The 18,798-nt window shown below is 30.8% G+C and overlaps 2 protein-coding genes across 2 annotated transcripts; one reads left to right on the top strand and one right to left on the bottom strand.

The window, feature by feature from the left end:
* The first annotated feature begins 1,162 nt into the window (after window positions 1-1,162).
* On the top strand, window positions 1,163-17,812 carry LOC134834995 (probable ATP-dependent RNA helicase CG8611). Its single transcript, XM_063849837.1, has 6 exons — window positions 1,163-1,292; window positions 1,353-2,809; window positions 2,865-2,949; window positions 9,058-9,248; window positions 9,309-9,460; window positions 17,350-17,812. Exons 1-6 carry the CDS (start codon window positions 1,224-1,226, stop codon window positions 17,775-17,777), a joined length of 2,382 nt encoding a protein of 793 aa, XP_063705907.1. The 5' UTR covers window positions 1,163-1,223; the 3' UTR covers window positions 17,778-17,812.
* Window positions 2,997-4,445, bottom strand: LOC134833398 (leucine-rich repeat transmembrane neuronal protein 2-like). Its single transcript, XM_063847706.1, has one exon. It carries the CDS (start codon window positions 4,443-4,445, stop codon window positions 2,997-2,999), a length of 1,449 nt encoding a protein of 482 aa, XP_063703776.1.
* Window positions 17,813-18,798: the final 986 nt, after the last annotated feature.

The following is an 18,798-nucleotide window of genomic DNA, read 5'->3' as shown; positions in this document are numbered from 1 at the left end:
TGGAGTTGATGACGGAATTGCATTAAAAAGTCTTCGTTGTTGGGTTTTGATGACTTTGGGATGTCTCAATGGCCTTTGTTTGTGACTTGAGTTGTAAAAATGTAAAAAATCGGAACAATTATTGATACAATTTTGATGAGTTTTGATGTGAAAAGACGAAAAAAGGACAAAAATTAACGAAAAATGGAGTAAAATCATTGTGAAGTGTTTAAAAGTCGAGAAAAAACTAAGATTCAAGTTTCATAATGAGTAAATATTTAAAAAATCACAAAGGAAAAGGAAGTACGATGAGCAATTTTGAGATTAATTTACAATTGAAGGACAAATAATTAAAGCGTCATCAAGAATTTTTGCTAAAAATTAAAATTAAAATTAAAATTAAAATTAAAATTAAAATTAAAATTAAAATTAAAATTAAAATTAAAATTAAAATTAAAATTAAAATTAAAATTAAAATTAAAATTAAAATTAAAATTAAAATTAAAATTAAAATTAAAATTAAAATTAAAATTAAAATTAAAATTAAAATTAAAATTAAAATTAAAATTAAAATTAAAATTAAAATTAAAATTAAAATTAAAATTAAAATTAAAATTAAAATTAAAATTAAAATTAAAATTAAAATTAAAATTAAAATTAAAATTAAAATTAAAATTAAAATTAAAATTAAAATTAAAATTAAAATTAAAATTAAAATTAAAATTAAAATTAAAATTAAAATTAAAATTAAAATTAAAATTAAAATTAAAATTAAAATTAAAATTAAAATTAAAATTAAAATTAAAATTAAAATTAAAATTAAAATTAAAATTAAAATTAAAATTAAAATCAATTACTAAAAATTGTCTTGAAAGTGATAATTTTTAACCACGTGACTAAATACTGTAACGAAAAAAATTATTCAATTCAAATTTGACAGATATCAGTACCGCTAATGGCAAAAAAACCAACAAAAATTGATCAAAAGGCCCTTTTTTAGTAATTTTTTCATGAAAAAATTTAATTTTTTAAATATTTTTTATTAAATTTTATTTTTTTTTTATTTTTTAATTTTTTTATGAAAATTAAAATAACAAAAAAGGGCCCTTTTTAATTCCAGTTTGCCCGAATACGTCACTGCACGAAACGTCAAACACATGCGGATTTGTTTTGATTCCGTATTCATCACTAAAATCGAGTCGTGTTAAAAATTCTCCTTTAAATTTATTATTTTAAGCCAAAAAATGGATGATTTAATATTAAATGTCGTGACAACACCAAGGCCCGTCACTAAAGTCAAAGAAAAATCATTTGTAAGTACAAATTTTTCATTAAAAACCGTAAAAATCGTATTAATTGCTTTTGTTTTTCAGTCTGGACCGCATTCAAAATCTTCAAACAAATCTGGAAGCAATGGATTCTCATTCCAATTCACTAAAAAGGACAAAGTAAAAGCAGTTGTTGCTAGAAAACGTCCTCCGAGACCTTTAATAGCGGGAGATTTTGCTGCCAAAAAAGCGGATGACTTGATTTTGAACACAACGACCTCGAATGAGATACGAGAGAAGCGGGAAAAGGCAGTTTCAGCAACAAAGACCGAGAAAACCGTTGAAAAAAGTTCTGAAAACACCCAAAAACCGAAGCCAGAGAAGAAATTAAAGTCCCCGAACACAAAATCAAAAGAAAAAAAATCAGCTCCAATGAAAAAAGAAGTAAAATCTTACCTTTTTGATCGTGTCGAGTTGCCACAAATGGGAAAAAGTCAAGTAACGCCGGTGCAAGAGACAGTTTTCAGTGGCATGAAGATCGAAGCGTTGAATATCCATCCACATGCCATCAAAAACTTGCAAGATACGTTACAATTTAAGGAACTAACAAAAGTCCAGGAACGCACAATTCCCCTCGCACTCGAAGGAAAAGACATTTTGATCCGATCTCAAACGGGCTCGGGCAAAACTTTGTGTTACGCGGTCCCAATTGTGGAGCTCCTGAGCAGAATTGTGCCAAAAATCTCCCGAATTGACGGAATTCACGCATTAATTGTCGTCCCAACGCGAGAATTGGCCTTGCAATCGTACGAATTGCTCCTGAAATTGGTGAAACCCTTCACGTGGCTCGTGCCCGGCTACTTGAGTGGCGGCGAAAAACGAAAATCCGAAAAAGCCAGACTCCGAAATGGGATAAATATTTTAATTTGCACACCGGGACGCTTGTGTGATCATCTTTTGCATACGGAAGCCTTGAAATTAAGCAAAGTTCAGTTCCTCGTGCTCGACGAAGCCGATCGTTTGTTCGAATTGGGCTACGAAAAAGACGTAAGAAACATCGTGGAAGTCCTGAGGAAACATAAAAACGCCGTGGAAGGCGAAAAATGCGTACAAACGATACTTTTATCGGCGACATTGACGACAGCGGTGAAAGAATTGGCAGGACTGACACTCACAGATCCCATTTTCGCCGATTGTCGGGACTCGGGTGTCGTTAATACGCAAAATTTTGACGAAATGGATGACTCAAATGAGATAGATGCGGCTGTTATTCCGTCGACGGTGTCTCAAACGTACATTATTGTGCCGCCAAAACTCCGTTTAGTCACGTTATCGGGCATGATAGCGCATGAGATCGAAAAAAGGAACAATAAAATCTTTGTTTTCATGGCAACAATGGCTCTGGTTGACTATCACTACGATATTATGGTGGATGTGTTGGCGCGAAAAAAGTCCGAACACGAAAGTGACTCGGAAAAGGAGCTGGATGAGGACGAGGACATGTTACAGAGCGACGACGAGGATGTTGAAGATGGATTATTACCGGGATTAAGATTTTTCAAGTAAGTTTTTGACTGAAAATATTTAAAAAATGTTTAAAACGTAATTTTTTTGTAGATTACATGGCTCCATGACCCAAGTCGAACGCAGCTCCGTCTTCAAAGAATTCAGAAATGCCAAAATTGGAGTCCTCCTGTGTTCGGTAAGTTCGAAAAAATCAATTTCAATGACAAAATTTTTATTTTTAGCTTAGATATGAGTGTCAAGATCTGCGATTCTCTTACTGCGACGGTCACAGCAACTCAAACACATTCGAATCATGACAGCGATGATGAACAAAATCAATAGAATAGCTGTCAAAACTCTAAAAAAGTCGGAATTGATGAATTTAAACAATTTTTCTTTGAAATCTTCATCATTTTCGACCTTTTTATGTTCCTTATTCTCATCAATCGTTGTTGAAAATTCTTCCTCAGTTGTCTCAGGAACGTCTGTGGTCGTTATTTCCTCATTTTCAGTCGTTTCAGTGATTTCAATGAGCATACAGGACAATTCTCCTTCACCTTCGGTCATGTCAAAACCAATTCCAGCTTTTTTTAGGGGAGTGACGATGTCTTCCAGCACGACGCAACTTTCCCAAAAGTTACCTCTGAACGCTAAAAATTTCAATTTCGGCAAATTTTGACGGATATTTGCGACTTCCAGCGATTTTAAGGCATTGAAACTCAAGTTTAATTGCTCCAAGTTCTTCATGCTTGAGAGAAAAGTGAAATTTACTTCCGAAATTTGGTTTAAGGAGAGATCCAATTTTTTTAACTGCATCAAATTCTTCATTCCCTTTATACTTGACAAGCCATTTCCGCGTAAATCCACGTTAACGAGGTTTATTTCGCGATCCGTCGAGAGATTTTTGATTTTATTGAAGGGAGCGATGACTTCCACGGAGTTTTCGAGGCCAAAGCGGGACATTGGGTTCCACGTGAGAGTCACAGTTTCCATTGAATTCAAACTTAGGATGAGTTTCAAGTTGAATTCGTTGCATAAACTGAGTTTTAAGTGCTGAACTTGATTTTGTTCGACATTAAATTCATTGAGATTCATCAAATTTGCTGTTGCATTTAAATGGATGCCCGAAATTTTGTTCACCGAAAAGTCAATTTTTTGTAGATTGATTAATTCATTAAATTCGGTCCCCACATTTGTCAATGAATTATGACTTAAATCGATTTTTTTCAGATTTTTCATGCCAAAAAAGGCCTTTTCTTCAATCGATTCGATTTCATTCCAACTTAAATCCAGAATTTCCAAGGAAAATGCACCAATAAATGTCATATTTACGATTTTTGTCAGTTTATTGTGGCTTGCGTTCAGTTCCTTTAAAGCAGAAGCTTTTCTCAAATGATCGGAAGTCAAAACTTGTAATGTCACATTTGTCATGTTAAGTACTTCGAACTGATTCATCATCTCGACCAAGCGATCTGGCACGAACGGAACGACAGAATTTGAGAAATGAAGTTCCTTTTGGGTCACGCCACCCCAATTATAGGAAGTTTCCGGGAGAGAAATGTTCGCTACGGTACATCGGGTGCCAATGTACTCGGTGCCTTCAAGAGTTTCCATGCAGCGAACATGCTTTGAGATTTCAATTGCCTCGCCGCCAAGAGCGAATGTGATAAAAACGAGTGTTGATAGTTTCATTTCTAATTATTTACTGACGACGACGAATGATGAATGAAACGCTTCAATTTTTTCGTCGATGCGATATTTACACAAGTGTCTGGAAATTTTGGTTCAATAACGGTGTCTCATTAGTATTTGGATTAAGAATTTTAGACAAAAGATTCGTTCATACGGGTTTTTAGCGCGTTTCGAGGAAAAAATTTGGTTTTGTCCGTTGCCCATTGGACCTTTATATTGTAAATTTGGACCTTTTTTTAAAACCCTCAATGGCTAAAATAAAAGCCTTTTAAAGTTTTCTTAACAGTTTTCTAACATTTTGTAATTTTTTCGAAAAAAAAAATGGGAATGCAGCGAGATTCAAACAATGACAAATATCGTTAAAGATTTCCAAATACCTCGTTTTTCCGGAGGATTAGCAGAACTCAACCAATTATTCCAATCGACAATTCAGTTGCTTAACGATCTTGGCAGTTTAAGATTTAATTTCTGACAAAAATCTTGAAAATCAAATGAGGAGTAACAAATTGCGAAATTTGAACTTTTGTCTTGAAAATTTTAGATGAGGAGTACGAAAATGAGATTTTTTTCACAAATAACCACAAGAAACAAAACTGACATTATACAAATGCATGGTTGGAGCCCATATCGACCACTGCAGCTTAATATTGTACCTGAATGGAAAAGAAGAAATTAGAGGAATACAGAAAATCCAAAACAGAGCATTAATAATCTTGACGCATGGAAATATAGAAAGCAGTATATGTCGAATGTTACAGGAAACTAATTTGTTAAGTGTCTATCAACGTATATCGTTTAATGTTTTGATACTAATTTTTAAGGCAACAAAAAATCAACTTCCAAATTACCTGGCTGCATATAATTTAAGAAATAATGCGCATTTGAGACCAAGACAAGAAATTTCTGGAAATTTTATTTTTTGATGAAATACTGAAATCAAGTGATATGACTTCCTAAGAGAGCTGAGTGAATTTTCATACCCTTACTCTTAATTTATTACTGCTCGTGAAAACCTTCTCTATCATCAAAACGGTATTAAGTTAAACGCCCTATTTATCACGAACACTTTTTAATCTAAATTTCGAGTCGAGGTAATGAATATCGGAGCAACCTTGAATGCGAGCACAAATTCACACCGCAATAAATTCAACGCAGCGACAAAAATTCCTTGTTGTCTCCGTGTTGGTTAAAAGTGCGATTAATCATTTCCCGTTGATTTCTTGCAGTGGCTCAAGCGTAGATAAAGCGAGACAAAAAAAAAACGGTGTTAAATTGAACGCGCTACTGTTTTCTTCGGGCTCATCTCGTATTTTATCGAGGTGTCGAGCGGTGATAATGATAAATTGTCGCGTTCCAAGTCCACAGTCCAGACGATTAGAGTGGGTCACGTTTCCCGCGAAAGAGTATTTGCAGTAGGTGTTGAAGAGCTAATTGGATTCGAATCACTTTTATAATTTATGTCTTTTTAACCGAAACGTTGCTGTGCTGCGTTAAAAAGCATTTTGTGGGCATTTTGTTCGAGGAGAAAAAAAAATAACATCCGCGCGTATTTGTAAGCAAGACGAAAAAGAAGAAGAAGTGGTTTTGTTTAAACAGCGGGACTCTAATAGCTTTACAGTAGTAAATGAATGTAAATCGGTTTTAATGAAGAGACTGCTGAGTGTAGCAGAAGATAAATTTTACTGTGTGATGATGATGAATGGACTTATTTTTTTCGAGTAATTGCAAATTTTTGTTCTTTTGAGCTTTTTAGCTTATTTAAGCAAAAAATATCAGTTTTTATTGAGAAATTTTTTTTTAAGAAGACATCAAAATAGTGAAATTCGAAGTAATTTTTCTATAAAAATAGTAAAATTTTTGTTTAGTTTCAACTTTTTGACAAAAATTCAAGAACTTACTCCTGTTTTCAACGAATTTCAAAGAAATTCAAGATGGAAGCTCCCATGAAAAAAGTCACTTTAAAGCCAATTATTCCCATAGCGTTGATTACAACAACTCACCTCCCACTTGTTTCACAACTTTATTTCATTTGCTCAATTACTTTACTTCCCATTTCAATTAATCACGATTGAATTACTTCTTTCTTTTTATTTTTTTTTTGTCTGTTTATTTAAATAAATGTTCAGTACAAAGAAAAAACAAAAAGGGAAATCAATGCATTAATGGCATTAATTTGAATAAAATTCGATGAAAAAAGTCTCGTAATGACATAAAAATTAATATTATTAGGACAGAAGCATCAAATTACTTTTTTTTTTTTTGTTTTTATTTGATTACAATCTAAACTTCTTAGAACTTAAGCGAATGAAAAGGGAGTTTCATTCGAAGGACATTTCTGCCATGCCAACAATGAGACACCCTGCGTCGTCTTTCACGTGCCCCGTTACGTCATCGATAACATCTGTTGTGACATTTGCTTCTTTTAATTCGCGCCCCAACCAATAAAGCTCAAAACAGTCTAATGGAAGACCTTTTAAGCCGATTTCCTGAAGGCTTGGAAGATGTTTTTTGATGTCCTTGACATCCAATTCCATCAAAGTATTGAATCCAAGGTCAAGTTTTTTAAGATTTACGAGATCTGTTAAATGACTGAAGTCTAATTCTTGTAATTTGTTGCCATTAAAATTCAGATATTCAAGGTTTTTCAATCCTGCGAAGGAGTTTTGGTCGATTTTTGTTATGAAATTGTCACTTAGGTCAAGAATTTTTAATTCTTCATTAGCTTTGAAGCTATCTTCAGGAATTTCTGTTAAAAAGTTCCCTTTCAAACTCAGGTTTTTCAGGATTTGGGCCTCTTTGAAGCTTCTACTGTCGATAAAATCCAATTCAACATGCGACAAATCGATTAGCTCAAAAATATCCATCGCCATTGAGAAGTCCATCGAAATATAAGGCATTGTGACGTTCACGAAAACGATTTCCGATTGCGTCAATTCGTGCCAGTTGAAGGAAGAACGTTTAGTTGTGATGTCTTTTATTGTGCAGCGGTTCCCTTTGTAATTGGGATCGTTCAGAAGTTCCTCACATTCCAACTCTTTCGTCTGAAGACCTTTTCCGAAGCCAAATCCAGCGGTAGAAAGACGTAAAATTGTGATAAAAACAAGAATTGTGAACGATTTCATCTTTAAAATGATACTAAACACAAAAACCGAAAATATTTTTGTCAATTCGATGCTTTTGTTTGCACAATTGGACTGTGTTTGGATGTGACCTCATTGAAAAAAAACGGGAAAAATCATATAAAGAAGCTATTAGTCATCGCTTGAAATATGTCATTGAATTACATTTTCTTACATTACGGCGGCGGCGACATATCAATATACAAACCACTTTTGATACGATCTATTAGTCGCGCTATCGACATTTTTCACATACTTGAGTTCTTTTTTCGCTCAATGTAGAAATTTTCACAGTGATGACTGAAAATTGAACGCAGATTGATCTAATTATTGCGTATAAAATGCATGTGAATTGAGTAATATCGCTCGATTTCTTTGATATCTTGTTCGCTTTTTTTTTGTTTGTTTGTTTGTCGGAGACGTACGTGGAGTGACAAGTTATGCTAATCATGGTGCGATGATGATAATGGTGGAAAAATAATTGAAGCGTAGACCAGAAGCTGAGCAATTTGATATAGCTACTGCTAGATATTTCTTCAGATATTTGTAGTACATATGAAGAAAGAAAAAAACATTGAAATTCACTGCAGGCGATCTGCAATGTTTCAATAAAAATTTGATTGAGAAAAATTTAGGTTGATCTGATGGAAAAAGAGCTCCAAAATGGATTTGGAGGAAGTTGAACCTAAAATACTCAAGAGATGGCGCTTTAACTTGAAATAAAAATTAAAACTAGTCAATAGAGGGCGTTGTTTTTTAAATTTTAAAAAAATAAGAAACGTCAATCTTACCTAAAGTAGATCTTAAAGTCGAAAATCAAGAGATTTAATACAAAAACTCAAAAGATGGCGCTTTATATGGAAAAGAAAGTGAACTTTATTGTATTTTTTACAAAAATTCGACAAGTAATTCTCTAAAAAGATCTCAAGAAATGCAAAATATCAAATTGAGTTCAAAAATATACCACTTGTTAAAAAAAACAAAACAGTCAATAGAGGGCGCTGTGAATAAAACTTTAATTATCAAATCAGATAATTTCTTTGGTTAAGTTATTTCAACGACGAGTCTTTCAAAAATCATCAATAGATGGCGTCTTCTTAAAAATTTTGTTATAAAGCGCCCCATATAGATGGCGCTGACTGTTAAAATTCAAAAATCTTTAAAATAGCGCTTTATTCGGCAAAATCCAGTTCATCGACGACTTTTCTTCAACTTTTGTTCAAACACAAATCATTATATTTATTAATTTTATTATTATTTACATACTTTACATGAAATTATCTGCGTATCGAGAGTAAAATAGATTGAAATATCCAATATCATTGCTACACAGATTATTCGATCGTTCCCCTTCATCATTTGTTTGTAACAATTTTGTTTCTTATGAATGACTTCAGAAGCGATGATTGTGTGAAATTTTTTATTAAATATTTTATTATTGAATGAAATTCCTCAGCAAATTTTTCTCATGTGTGGTCTCCCTTTCTCCGCAGGATGTTGCCGCTCGCGGTCTTGATGTGCCAAAAGTCGATGTCATCATCCAATATGATCCACCGCAGAAAATTTGCGATTATGTGCATCGTGTGGGTCGAACAGCGAGAGCGGGCAAACAAGGAAAGGCAATTTTGTTTGTAGGACCATCAGAGACGAATTTTATTGAGGTTTTGGAGAGTAAACGAGTGCAGTAAGTTTTTTTTTTGTTTCTTTAGAAATTAAAAAAGAAATAATGAAATTTTTCTTTTAGGATCCATCAAGAAGACATGGAAAAATATCTCAGAGGACTACTGACACCTGCAAGTACCGCACGAAATGCACACGAAGCAGCTATCGAGCTACAAAGAGAGTATGAGGAACTTGTGTCGAAAGAGAAAGAAATCAAAACCGGAGCTAGCAAAGGTAAATTAGCACAAAATTGCTTTTGTTTCGCTTTAAAACTGAACTTTTTGCATGAATTAAATCGAATTTCGGAGGATAAAGGAAGAAACCGACAACAAGAACCCTCAAAAGGAAGAAATTAAATTATTTTCCTAAATAGGTAAATGTGATTTGAAGCAGAAATTTTGTCGTCTTGTGATGTGACGACGACACAAATTCATCTAAGAAGAGCTCCTAAGCTTTTAATTGTATTTTGTTAAGGTTTTTGTGTTTTACATTCGCTTTTTAGGAGACGTCAGAGAGAAAAGTTTCTCTAATGTCTTAATTGAATCAATGGAAATTGTGTTTGAAACAGATGTGAGCGAGTCCCAAAAAGGAAATTTATTGTAAAAATTTGATATTTTTTCAGATTTCTCTCTCTCTTCGCATAGCATGAGGTCTTTCACATCCGAAAAACTCTAAATTACACACTCAAATAATTAATCATAATAAAAATTGTTACAACAGTAAGTGTGAAATTATCCCCGAGGCCACAAAATGTTGGACAAACACGACAAGCCATCAGCGAACGACAGAAATGAGAGAGAGAAACAAGCATTTGTCTATCTAATTAAACGCATTCGAGTGCAATAATCATATTTTTTGTAATTTAATTATGTTCAATGAGTGCCCCGCGTGCTTTTTTTTTCGCTTGCATTGCACTCAAATGTGATAATTGGTCTCTTTCTACAACGCATTTACACGAATTGCATTAAACTTGATTAAATTTGATTTGAAATGTGTAATAATAACAATCATTTTTGTTGTCATACCAGAGAGATTACCATACCATTAAACTAATATTTACCGGAGAAAAGTTACAAATCGAATTAATAAAGTGAAATAAGTTAACGAGAGTGCGAGGGGATCGATGTCAATCAAATTGCTCAGTGCATTTGTATTTATTATAGGCTTGTAACATTAACATATGTCGCATTTCTTCGACACACGAGGTTTGTTGAAAAAGAAAAATTGTTACATTTATTAGTAATTGTTGCTGGTAATCGAAAAAAAAGTTAATGTTTGTTTGACGCAAGTGTGAATGAGCCACAAAAAATATTAAAAGTACACTTAAAAGGCATTTTATGACCGAAGAATGGTGTTTGGATATCAAAATCATATTTAATAATAAACTGGCACAGTGGGACTGATTTCTAGCGTAATGTTCAAAAATGTGTTTTTATTACTCTATACCTTTTTTCTTTTTTCTTAAACTACAAGTGTCTTATTTTTATAGATCCTTTTTATAGATGAAAATCGCAATTGGAGCCAAAAAGAATTGTAAAAGGATAACAGAGAGTCGATAACGTTTGGTACAGAGGTGTCAGAATTTTTAATGAAATGTCGAAGCAATATAAAACAGACTGTGATAGTGTTGAAGAATTTAAAAGAAACGCTTTGAATTATGTTAAAACTGCAATAAATGTGAATGTTTAATAGTATACCTTGCCCAAATCACCGCAAGATGGACTTAACATCAACAACAAAGTTTTTATCGTTTCTGAATTCTCAAACTTTGGATATTTCTTGGAGGACTTTTGCTTGGTCATTAAGATAAAAAAATCTTGCTTTATAAATTTTTTAAAATTTTTAGTCAAAAAACTTATACAATTTAGTAACAAATTTTTTTTTATTATAAAACCATTTAAAAATTTCCGAGCTCTCAAATTATGTTTGAAAGGCACAATTAAAAAATGCAGATGAATGATATTAAAAAACAACAAAAAATATTATGATTAAAAAAATTATATTAATTTATTTGACAACCAAAGTGCGATTTCAATCACTTTACAGAATTCGTGCAATCCTAAAGCAAAATATATAAAAATCATAATTAATTTTCTTATGCAGATTTTATGAGACAGAATGGTGAAATTGGCATACATAAGGACAAACGATCTGTGAAGAATCAAATTAGCAATGAACAACACCATTCAGACTGACGTCTGAAAACTTTTTTTTTGCGGACGACATGCGACAAAACACACGAAAAATATTTAAAAGTGAAATAAAAATTAAAATTAACAGATTGAAAACTAATTTAGAGTTAAGAAAAAGGAAACTAAAGCTAAAGAAAAGTTACTAAAGAGAAACAAACTTGAAAATCGACCTCAACAATTAATAACTTTTTCTCGATATTCCATCGGCTTGAATTTCCACACAATCAAAAAGTTAAAATTTTTATTGAAAATCTTTCAAAGGGCAAATTCATCAACAATTTTAATTTTGGACACTTTTGAGGAGGAGTAAGAAGGCTGATATTTATCTGTCAAGATATTTTTATATAAAAATGCTCTCAATGCTTCTCAATATAATTGTTGTCTTCGATCAGTTATCAACAAGTTATCATTTGAAGACCATTAAAAAGAATTTTTTGAAAAATCTTGAATAAACCCCACCGTGCCTCAACTTCACACTCCATCACAATCGTTAATTACACTTACGACAAAAAAAATCCACTAAATCTACCGTGGCTTTTTCTATTTTTTTACAATATAATTGCTCCTAACGTGTTTGTTCCCGCATGTACACGAAAAAAAAAATGTTACAAAAATAATTCGAGCCATTATTGCTCGCAGTCGAAACATTTAAAGGTCTCTAATTTTATCCACCAATAAAAAATCTCCTCAAATTAAGCACGACAACTAATTACATGGTAATATCAACCATTATTGGATTAATGTGTCTGACTCTATATACGGGAGAAAGAATTATTTTTTTTACTTCATTACAATTAAAAAACGCTCAACGTTCAACGTTTTATTGCAGAGCAATGAATATTAATTCTGTGTGCCTCCTGGTCATGACTTTCAATCAAAATTAAGGTGAAAAACTGCAAAATTTACCTAAATCGCCATCATTTTGCTGAATTAAACGTAATTTCCGAGGCATCCTAGAAAGAGTTGCTCATTAACTTTTAATGCGTTACAGTGAAGCGTCGCGCTGCAGGGCTAATGTTCTCGCAGAAAAGAGCATTTTAAACGAAGACTTCTAGATAATCGTGAGTTTTATTGCCAACGAGTCATAAATGGCTACAACTTTATGACTGGCGTTCATTTTTGAACATTTAAAAAAATAAAATCCCATCAAAAAAGACCCAAAAAAGGATTATTAATCAATTGACGTCGAACAACTGTCATAAAATTCGTCAAATATGTAATTACGTCACTTTCTAAACACAAAATAACGGAAATTCCATCCCTGTCTCAATAAATCGACTGCCACTTAAAAAAACCACAAATGCATGCTCACTCTATTTAAAACAATAAAAACGTCATTATCATCCCCTTTCTGCGGCAACTTTACGATGAGCGAGACGTCAACATGCTCATTGTAACAATCTAATTCAATTCAAATTGATCCAACCCCATTAATATATTAATGTTGTGAGTTTATTTGATATGGTTTCTCTCCCCTCGTGGTATTGTTCCGTTCGTTCGAGTGTTGATTTGAGTCAATATTTGTGTGTTTTGTCGACTTTTAGAGGGACTTGAGAGTAATTAAGAGGGAAAATTTGTCAATTTAGGAAGGAATTAGCGGTGCTCCAATAAGTTTTTTGTAATTTTTCCCTCTTTATGTGGCTCAGGGTCGTTTTAAATGCAAAGTTTTCTGTAAGGTGACTCCGGTAGATGAATAAAAAATTATTTTTTTGAATGAAAAACAACTCACACTCGTTCGCGTCGAATTATATTCTGAGCAGATTGGAATAAATATCGATGCAACAATGCATTTTTAGGACGTTTCTGTGTTGGAAAAGTCAGTTTTTTGTCGTTTTCAAGTCTGTCGGTTAAGAAATTTTTAATTTTCATATTTTTTTTAAGTCCTTAAAAATACTAAGAATTTTAAAAAAATAATTATTTGAAGACTTTTTTTTTTTGAAAAAGTTGATTTTTTAGTATTTTCAAGTCAGTAAGTTCGTTCAGTAGTTTTTTTTTAGATTTTTTAATTTTTAAATGATTTTTAATTAAAATTTAGAAACTTAATTTCATAAAATAAAGTTAAAAAATTTCCACTTTTCAAATTTTCTTCAAATAAAAATTTCAAAATTTTGAGAATTTACCTCATAAAATTTTATTCTTATGACATTTTTTAATTAGAGAAAGTTAATTTTAGTCTTAATTTTTTTTTTAATTTTTATTTCTGGACTATTAAAAGTGTAGAAGTACATATAAAAATGTAAAAAAAATAAAATTTTTTTAAAAAATTTCCCATAAAGTTCCTTTTTTACGAAATACAGTCAAGTCTCGTATCACCAAAAGTCGATTTTATGTTCAATGCGAGATTGAGTAGTCGGTTGAATAACAAAAAAAAAAAAGTGAAATAAAATAAAATAAATACAAATTTGATTGTAATAAAAATTCAAATGAACAATATTATCCCTGTCGTTCCCTCTCTTGTTATACATTTTAAATAGTTTCATCTGTCTACGCAGCGAATTGAGATGAAGAGGGAATTATTTATTTTTTTTTTGTTGTATGCTCTCATGTTCAGTTGTTGTTACCATTTTTTATTATTATTGTTCTCTGGTACACTTTTTGATTTACTTTTGAATTTGTTTGCCGGTGAAGTGGATTTATTTTGATTTTTTTTTTTTTTTTGAGTTATAATGGAATAATCATTCAAATTGACGTGTTTGTTTATTTTATTTGTTTATGACGCGGAAGATTCGAATTTTAAGGTTTTTCTGGTTAAAGTTTTTGACTTTTTTATTGGATTTTCAACGGAAAAATTTTAATTTTTATAATTTAAAAATTTCAATTATTTTAAATGAAAGAATTTTCATTCAAAACTATTTAATTTTTAATTATTTATTTTGTAAAATAAAATTTTAATTAAATATTTTTTTTAAAATAAAAATTAAAAATTTTTTTTAAATAAAAAATTTTTATTAACAAATAATTTTTTTTTAAAATAAAAATAATAAAAAAAATTACCACTAGAAAATTTTTGAAAACGAACAAAAATCACGTTTAATTTTTTTTGTTATTTTTTTAATTTTTTTTTTTTATTTTTTTTTATATAAAACTTTTAAAAAATAATAAAATATGTGGAAATTTTCAAGTAAATAATTTAAAATCAAAATTTCGTCAAAAAAAAATAACTTTTTACTCTTAGGAATTTTTTTTCTCATATTTCTTCTTTAAAAAGTAAATTTTAGTAAAAAGAGTCATTAAAAGTCATTCTATTATCACGAAATTGATAAGAAACATCAATCAGATCCCCGAATTCCAAAATTCCCAAAAGCATGAAGTCATTAAAGTTCAAAAGAATCAGTTACCTACCAGATTACGCAGTCATCAGATGACTAAAGCTCCATCAGGATCGTACCTCAAACACGCCATTCTGTCATTGACGCAAGAAATGCATCGCGAGACGTGCCGATAATGACTTTCAATGGACAATAATTGCTGGATAATTGAAGAGCTACCGTTTTTTTTTCTCCCTGCACCTCTTGCTTAATTTTTTTTTCGGTTGTCTCGATGACGCGTCCAGAAAAAAAACATGCAATCAAGGAATTTCGGTCAATTTTTATTCCGAAATCGGATGCAACGTTAATTCGTTCGTGGCACGAAATTCGAGAACGGAACAAGAAAAGTTCTTAAATATTTTTAATCAAACTATATAATTTTCGGAGCTGCTGGTTGCCTTTTTGTTTTCGGGTGACAATTAAATAGAGATTAGTGAACCGGACATACGGCGTCGAAATTGTCGAAGAAAAAATCATGTCTGGAGTGGCAGAAAAAAAAACACTTTTCCCACATAATCATTAATAAAGTGTCCCTTTTTTCGACGAAAAACGACTTTGATGACAGTTGTCATGCATATTTGTTACACAAAATTAACTTAAAATGTTTCTCTTGTTTATATTTGTTCGTTTTCTTGTCGAATTACTGCCCCGTATTGTTCGAGTCAAGTGGCCACGTGTCACACACAATTTAGAGTCAATTACATTCCAAAAGGACGACGTTCGATGAAAATGCAACTTTTTGTCGTTACTCCCCATAAATTACGTTCTAAATCACTTTTTTACGGAATATTAGCGTTGAGTAGCAAAATTTTTTTCGTTTGTTGCGAAAGTTGCGATAAATCAAGGGTTTCTCTTAATTTTTCACAGTAATTTGTTATAGATGATAATTTTTTTTTTGTTCGTCGTGAACTTTGAAAGAGAGATGAGTTTCATTCATAGTAATGAAATGAACAATCTAAACATTTCCAGCTAATCTTCCTCTATTAATCTCATTAAAACAGAATTAAATAATTATAGAGATGAGTAATCTGCGCCACAAATTTAATGATGATGTACTTCTCTAGATTAAATTCGTATAAAAAAACGCTTTGACGGGCGTTTTGATGTTGAATGAAGCGTTCAAAGGGGTTCGTCTGTTACTTTTTTGACCTGAAAATTAATGAAAAATAGGAAATTATTGAATTTTAATTAAAAAATTATTTTTAAACAATTAAAAAGTTCACAAAACTATTCAAAAATGTAAAAAAATGAATTTTTTGAGATATTTTTGATACGAAATTTTCATAAATTAACTTTTTAAAATTTAATTTTTTTAACTTTAAATTGTTAAAGTTCTGTTTAGCTTTTTGAGGTATTTTAAAAGTTTAAATTTTATTTTTTTATTCATTTAAAAAAAGTTCATGAGATCATCATTTTTTTTAAACCAAAAATTGAGCTTCTAAGAAATTTTTGAAGATATAATTAAGAATTTTGAATAAAAAAAGGTTTTAATACGTTTCAAAAATGTCAGAAATTTCGAAACTCATAAAATTCGAAAAAGTTTTAAAAATTGTCAATTTTTGAACTTCAAATGAAAATTTTTTTATTTAAAAGGTAAAATGATTAAAAAATGTAACAAATATAATTTTTTTTTCATTTTTGAAATTTTAAATAAAAATTTTTAGGTTGAAAAACTCTTAAAATGTTTTAAATAAAAATTTCAAAAGAAAACTTTTTTAATTTTTATCTAAACTTTTCAGTTGGAAAGTTCAAAACTTAAACTTTTTTTTAAATATTTTTAACTAAAATTTAAAAAAAAATAATTTTGAAACCAGTTTGAAATTTTTTTAATTTTTTTAACGAAAAACTTCATTGAAGAGTATTTTTACACATTTTTATTTTTTTTATTGAAATTTTTAATTAAAAAAAAAATAAAAAATTATTTTTTTTTAACATTTTAGAAAATTTAATTTAAATAATAATTTTTAATAAATTAAATTTATTAAAAAAAAAATAAATTAATTTAAATTAAATTTATTTAAAAAAAATAAAATAAATAAATTAAATAAAATTAAATTTTTAATAAAAAATTAAAAAATCTCGAAAATTTTTTTAAGTCGAAATTAAAAAATTTTGAACTAAAAACATCGTAAAATAATACAAAAATATAAAAAATAAATTTGCACGGCAAAAATTAACATTTTTAGCTGAAAATGCGTTCACATCGTTAACATTCCCTCACAACGCAAAGTTTCTACTCTTTTTTGTCTTTCTAAACTAGCCACATTATTTCTAAACTAAATGACTTTTATACCCATTTTATTCACATTTAAACAAAGTCCATGTGTTTTTGTGTTGCGTTATGCGATACTTATCATTAAAAGTGATGTTTGGTGTGCAGGTAAACACTATTTCCGTATAACCCTACGGCAATTCGCTTCTTCACCTTAAAAAATTTTTCTGACTGAAGATGCTTCTGAACACCGAAAAAAATAGATTCATTCATAAAATGCTAGATTTTTTTTTATTTTTGAACCATTAATAATAATTAGCGTCGTTTATATTGATGAATGGATTTATCCGAAAAAAAAAAATTTTTTTTACCGGCATCTTTTTTAATCGATTTTTTCTTGTTTTTTTTCAGCATTTGTTTCATGGGTTCGTTTCTATTCGACGTTCCCGCGAGAGTTGCGACCAATTTTCAACATAAAAACCGCTCACATGGGTCATCATGCCAAAAGTTTGGGCTTGCGTGAAGCTCCGAGTGCCTTTTCCAAGGAATATCACGAACCGAAGCCGGAATTGCCGAAAAATCGTCTCACAATTGAGGATCGAAGACCGCCAGCGAGAACTCCTTTCACCCCGAAGATGCAACCAAAGAGTTTGGTGATGGCGCGAGGAACAAAAGTCTCTCCGGGAGGCAAACGACTCCCGATGAAACGAGGAAATGAGCGAAAATTCAGCGAAAAATACGGTTACGAGTTCCAACGAGGACTAAAAACGGCGAAAATGTTGACTGTCAGTGAGTTTGATAGCGGATTGCCGCCAATGAAGAAGCGAAAATTGAAGTAAAAGTCCGGATTTCAAATAAAAATTTATTTTTTTAACGATAATGAACCCTTTTTAATCACTTTACACAATTTTTCTCTCAGGTTCTCATGAAATGCCGCATCATTAATCATTGCCATTGTCGCAAATACGAATGACACCGAACATATTATTTAATGGCTTTGCTCAATTTTGCCGTTTCTGTTCATTTTTTCGGCAATCCAATCCTTTGTGCGTGCATGCGTGCGCGCCCACCACCCATTTGTCATCAGAAATTGAACATAATTTATTTATTTATATCTGAAGATGAATTAATTTTTGTTGTTGATCGTCGGAAAATAAATAGTAATTTTGTGCAAATGAGAAATCCCTTCAATTACGGCTTCAAATGTTCTTTTTTTTTTGTGGGGTGCACGTTTCACACGATACGACACTTCAACGCTCTCTTCAAGTGTTAATCCCCTGATGTTTTGTTAGATTTTTATTGCCAAATATTTATTATTTTATCAGTAATTATGATCTTGAGAGGAGAAGAGAAACTTTATTATTTATTGGTTTTTGCTTGTTTTTGGGTCAATTTACAGCAAACTTTTTAGGTCGAATTACGTACTTTTATTTTTTTTTTCGGTGATTGATCGAAAAAAGGTGATAAAAGGATTATGGAACGGGACGGAACCACGTGTTAATTGATGAAAAAGGTTCTTGTTTCAACGATTTTTTGTATAGAAAAATTACTGAAATGGCAGAAAATTTAAGGTTTTGAGGTAAGTTTTTATTTTTAATGGTAATTTTTTTTAATTTTTAATCAAAAAACTAATTCTTGAGTAAAACTTTTTCATTTTTTTACAAATTTTTGTTTTGATATCAGTTTTTTTAATTAATAAAAATGATTTCAAAAAAATAATACAAAAAATATGTAAGGCCGCTCCAAATTTATTTCGATATGCAAAATAAAAAAAAATTTTTGAAATACTTTTTCATACAAAATGACAAAATTTTGGTGCCTTACGAATATTTTAGTTGTTTTATAGTATCCGCATTGAGG

This window comes from Culicoides brevitarsis, chromosome 3, assembly GCF_036172545.1.
Source record: "Culicoides brevitarsis isolate CSIRO-B50_1 chromosome 3, AGI_CSIRO_Cbre_v1, whole genome shotgun sequence".
Taxonomy (NCBI): domain Eukaryota; kingdom Metazoa; phylum Arthropoda; class Insecta; order Diptera; family Ceratopogonidae; genus Culicoides; species Culicoides brevitarsis.
This window is presented reverse-complemented; position numbering and strand designations above follow the sequence as displayed.

What these genes read in the sequence shown, in the direction of transcription:
- LOC134834995 (XM_063849837.1), top strand. Translation starts at nt 1,224, where the DNA reads ATGGATGATTTAATATTAAATGTCGTGACAACACCAAGGCCCGTCACT. An exon ending in CCGGGATTAAGATTTTTCAA is followed by an intron (nt 2,810 to 2,864) that starts GTAAGTTTTTGA and finishes ATTTTTTTGTAG; the next exon opens with ATTACATGGCTCCATGACCC. An exon ending in TTGGAGAGTAAACGAGTGCA is followed by an intron (nt 9,249 to 9,308) that starts GTAAGTTTTTTT and finishes TTTTTCTTTTAG; the next exon opens with GATCCATCAAGAAGACATGG.
- LOC134833398 (XM_063847706.1), bottom strand. Translation starts at nt 4,445, where the DNA reads ATGAAACTATCAACACTCGTTTTTATCACATTCGCTCTTGGCGGCGAG.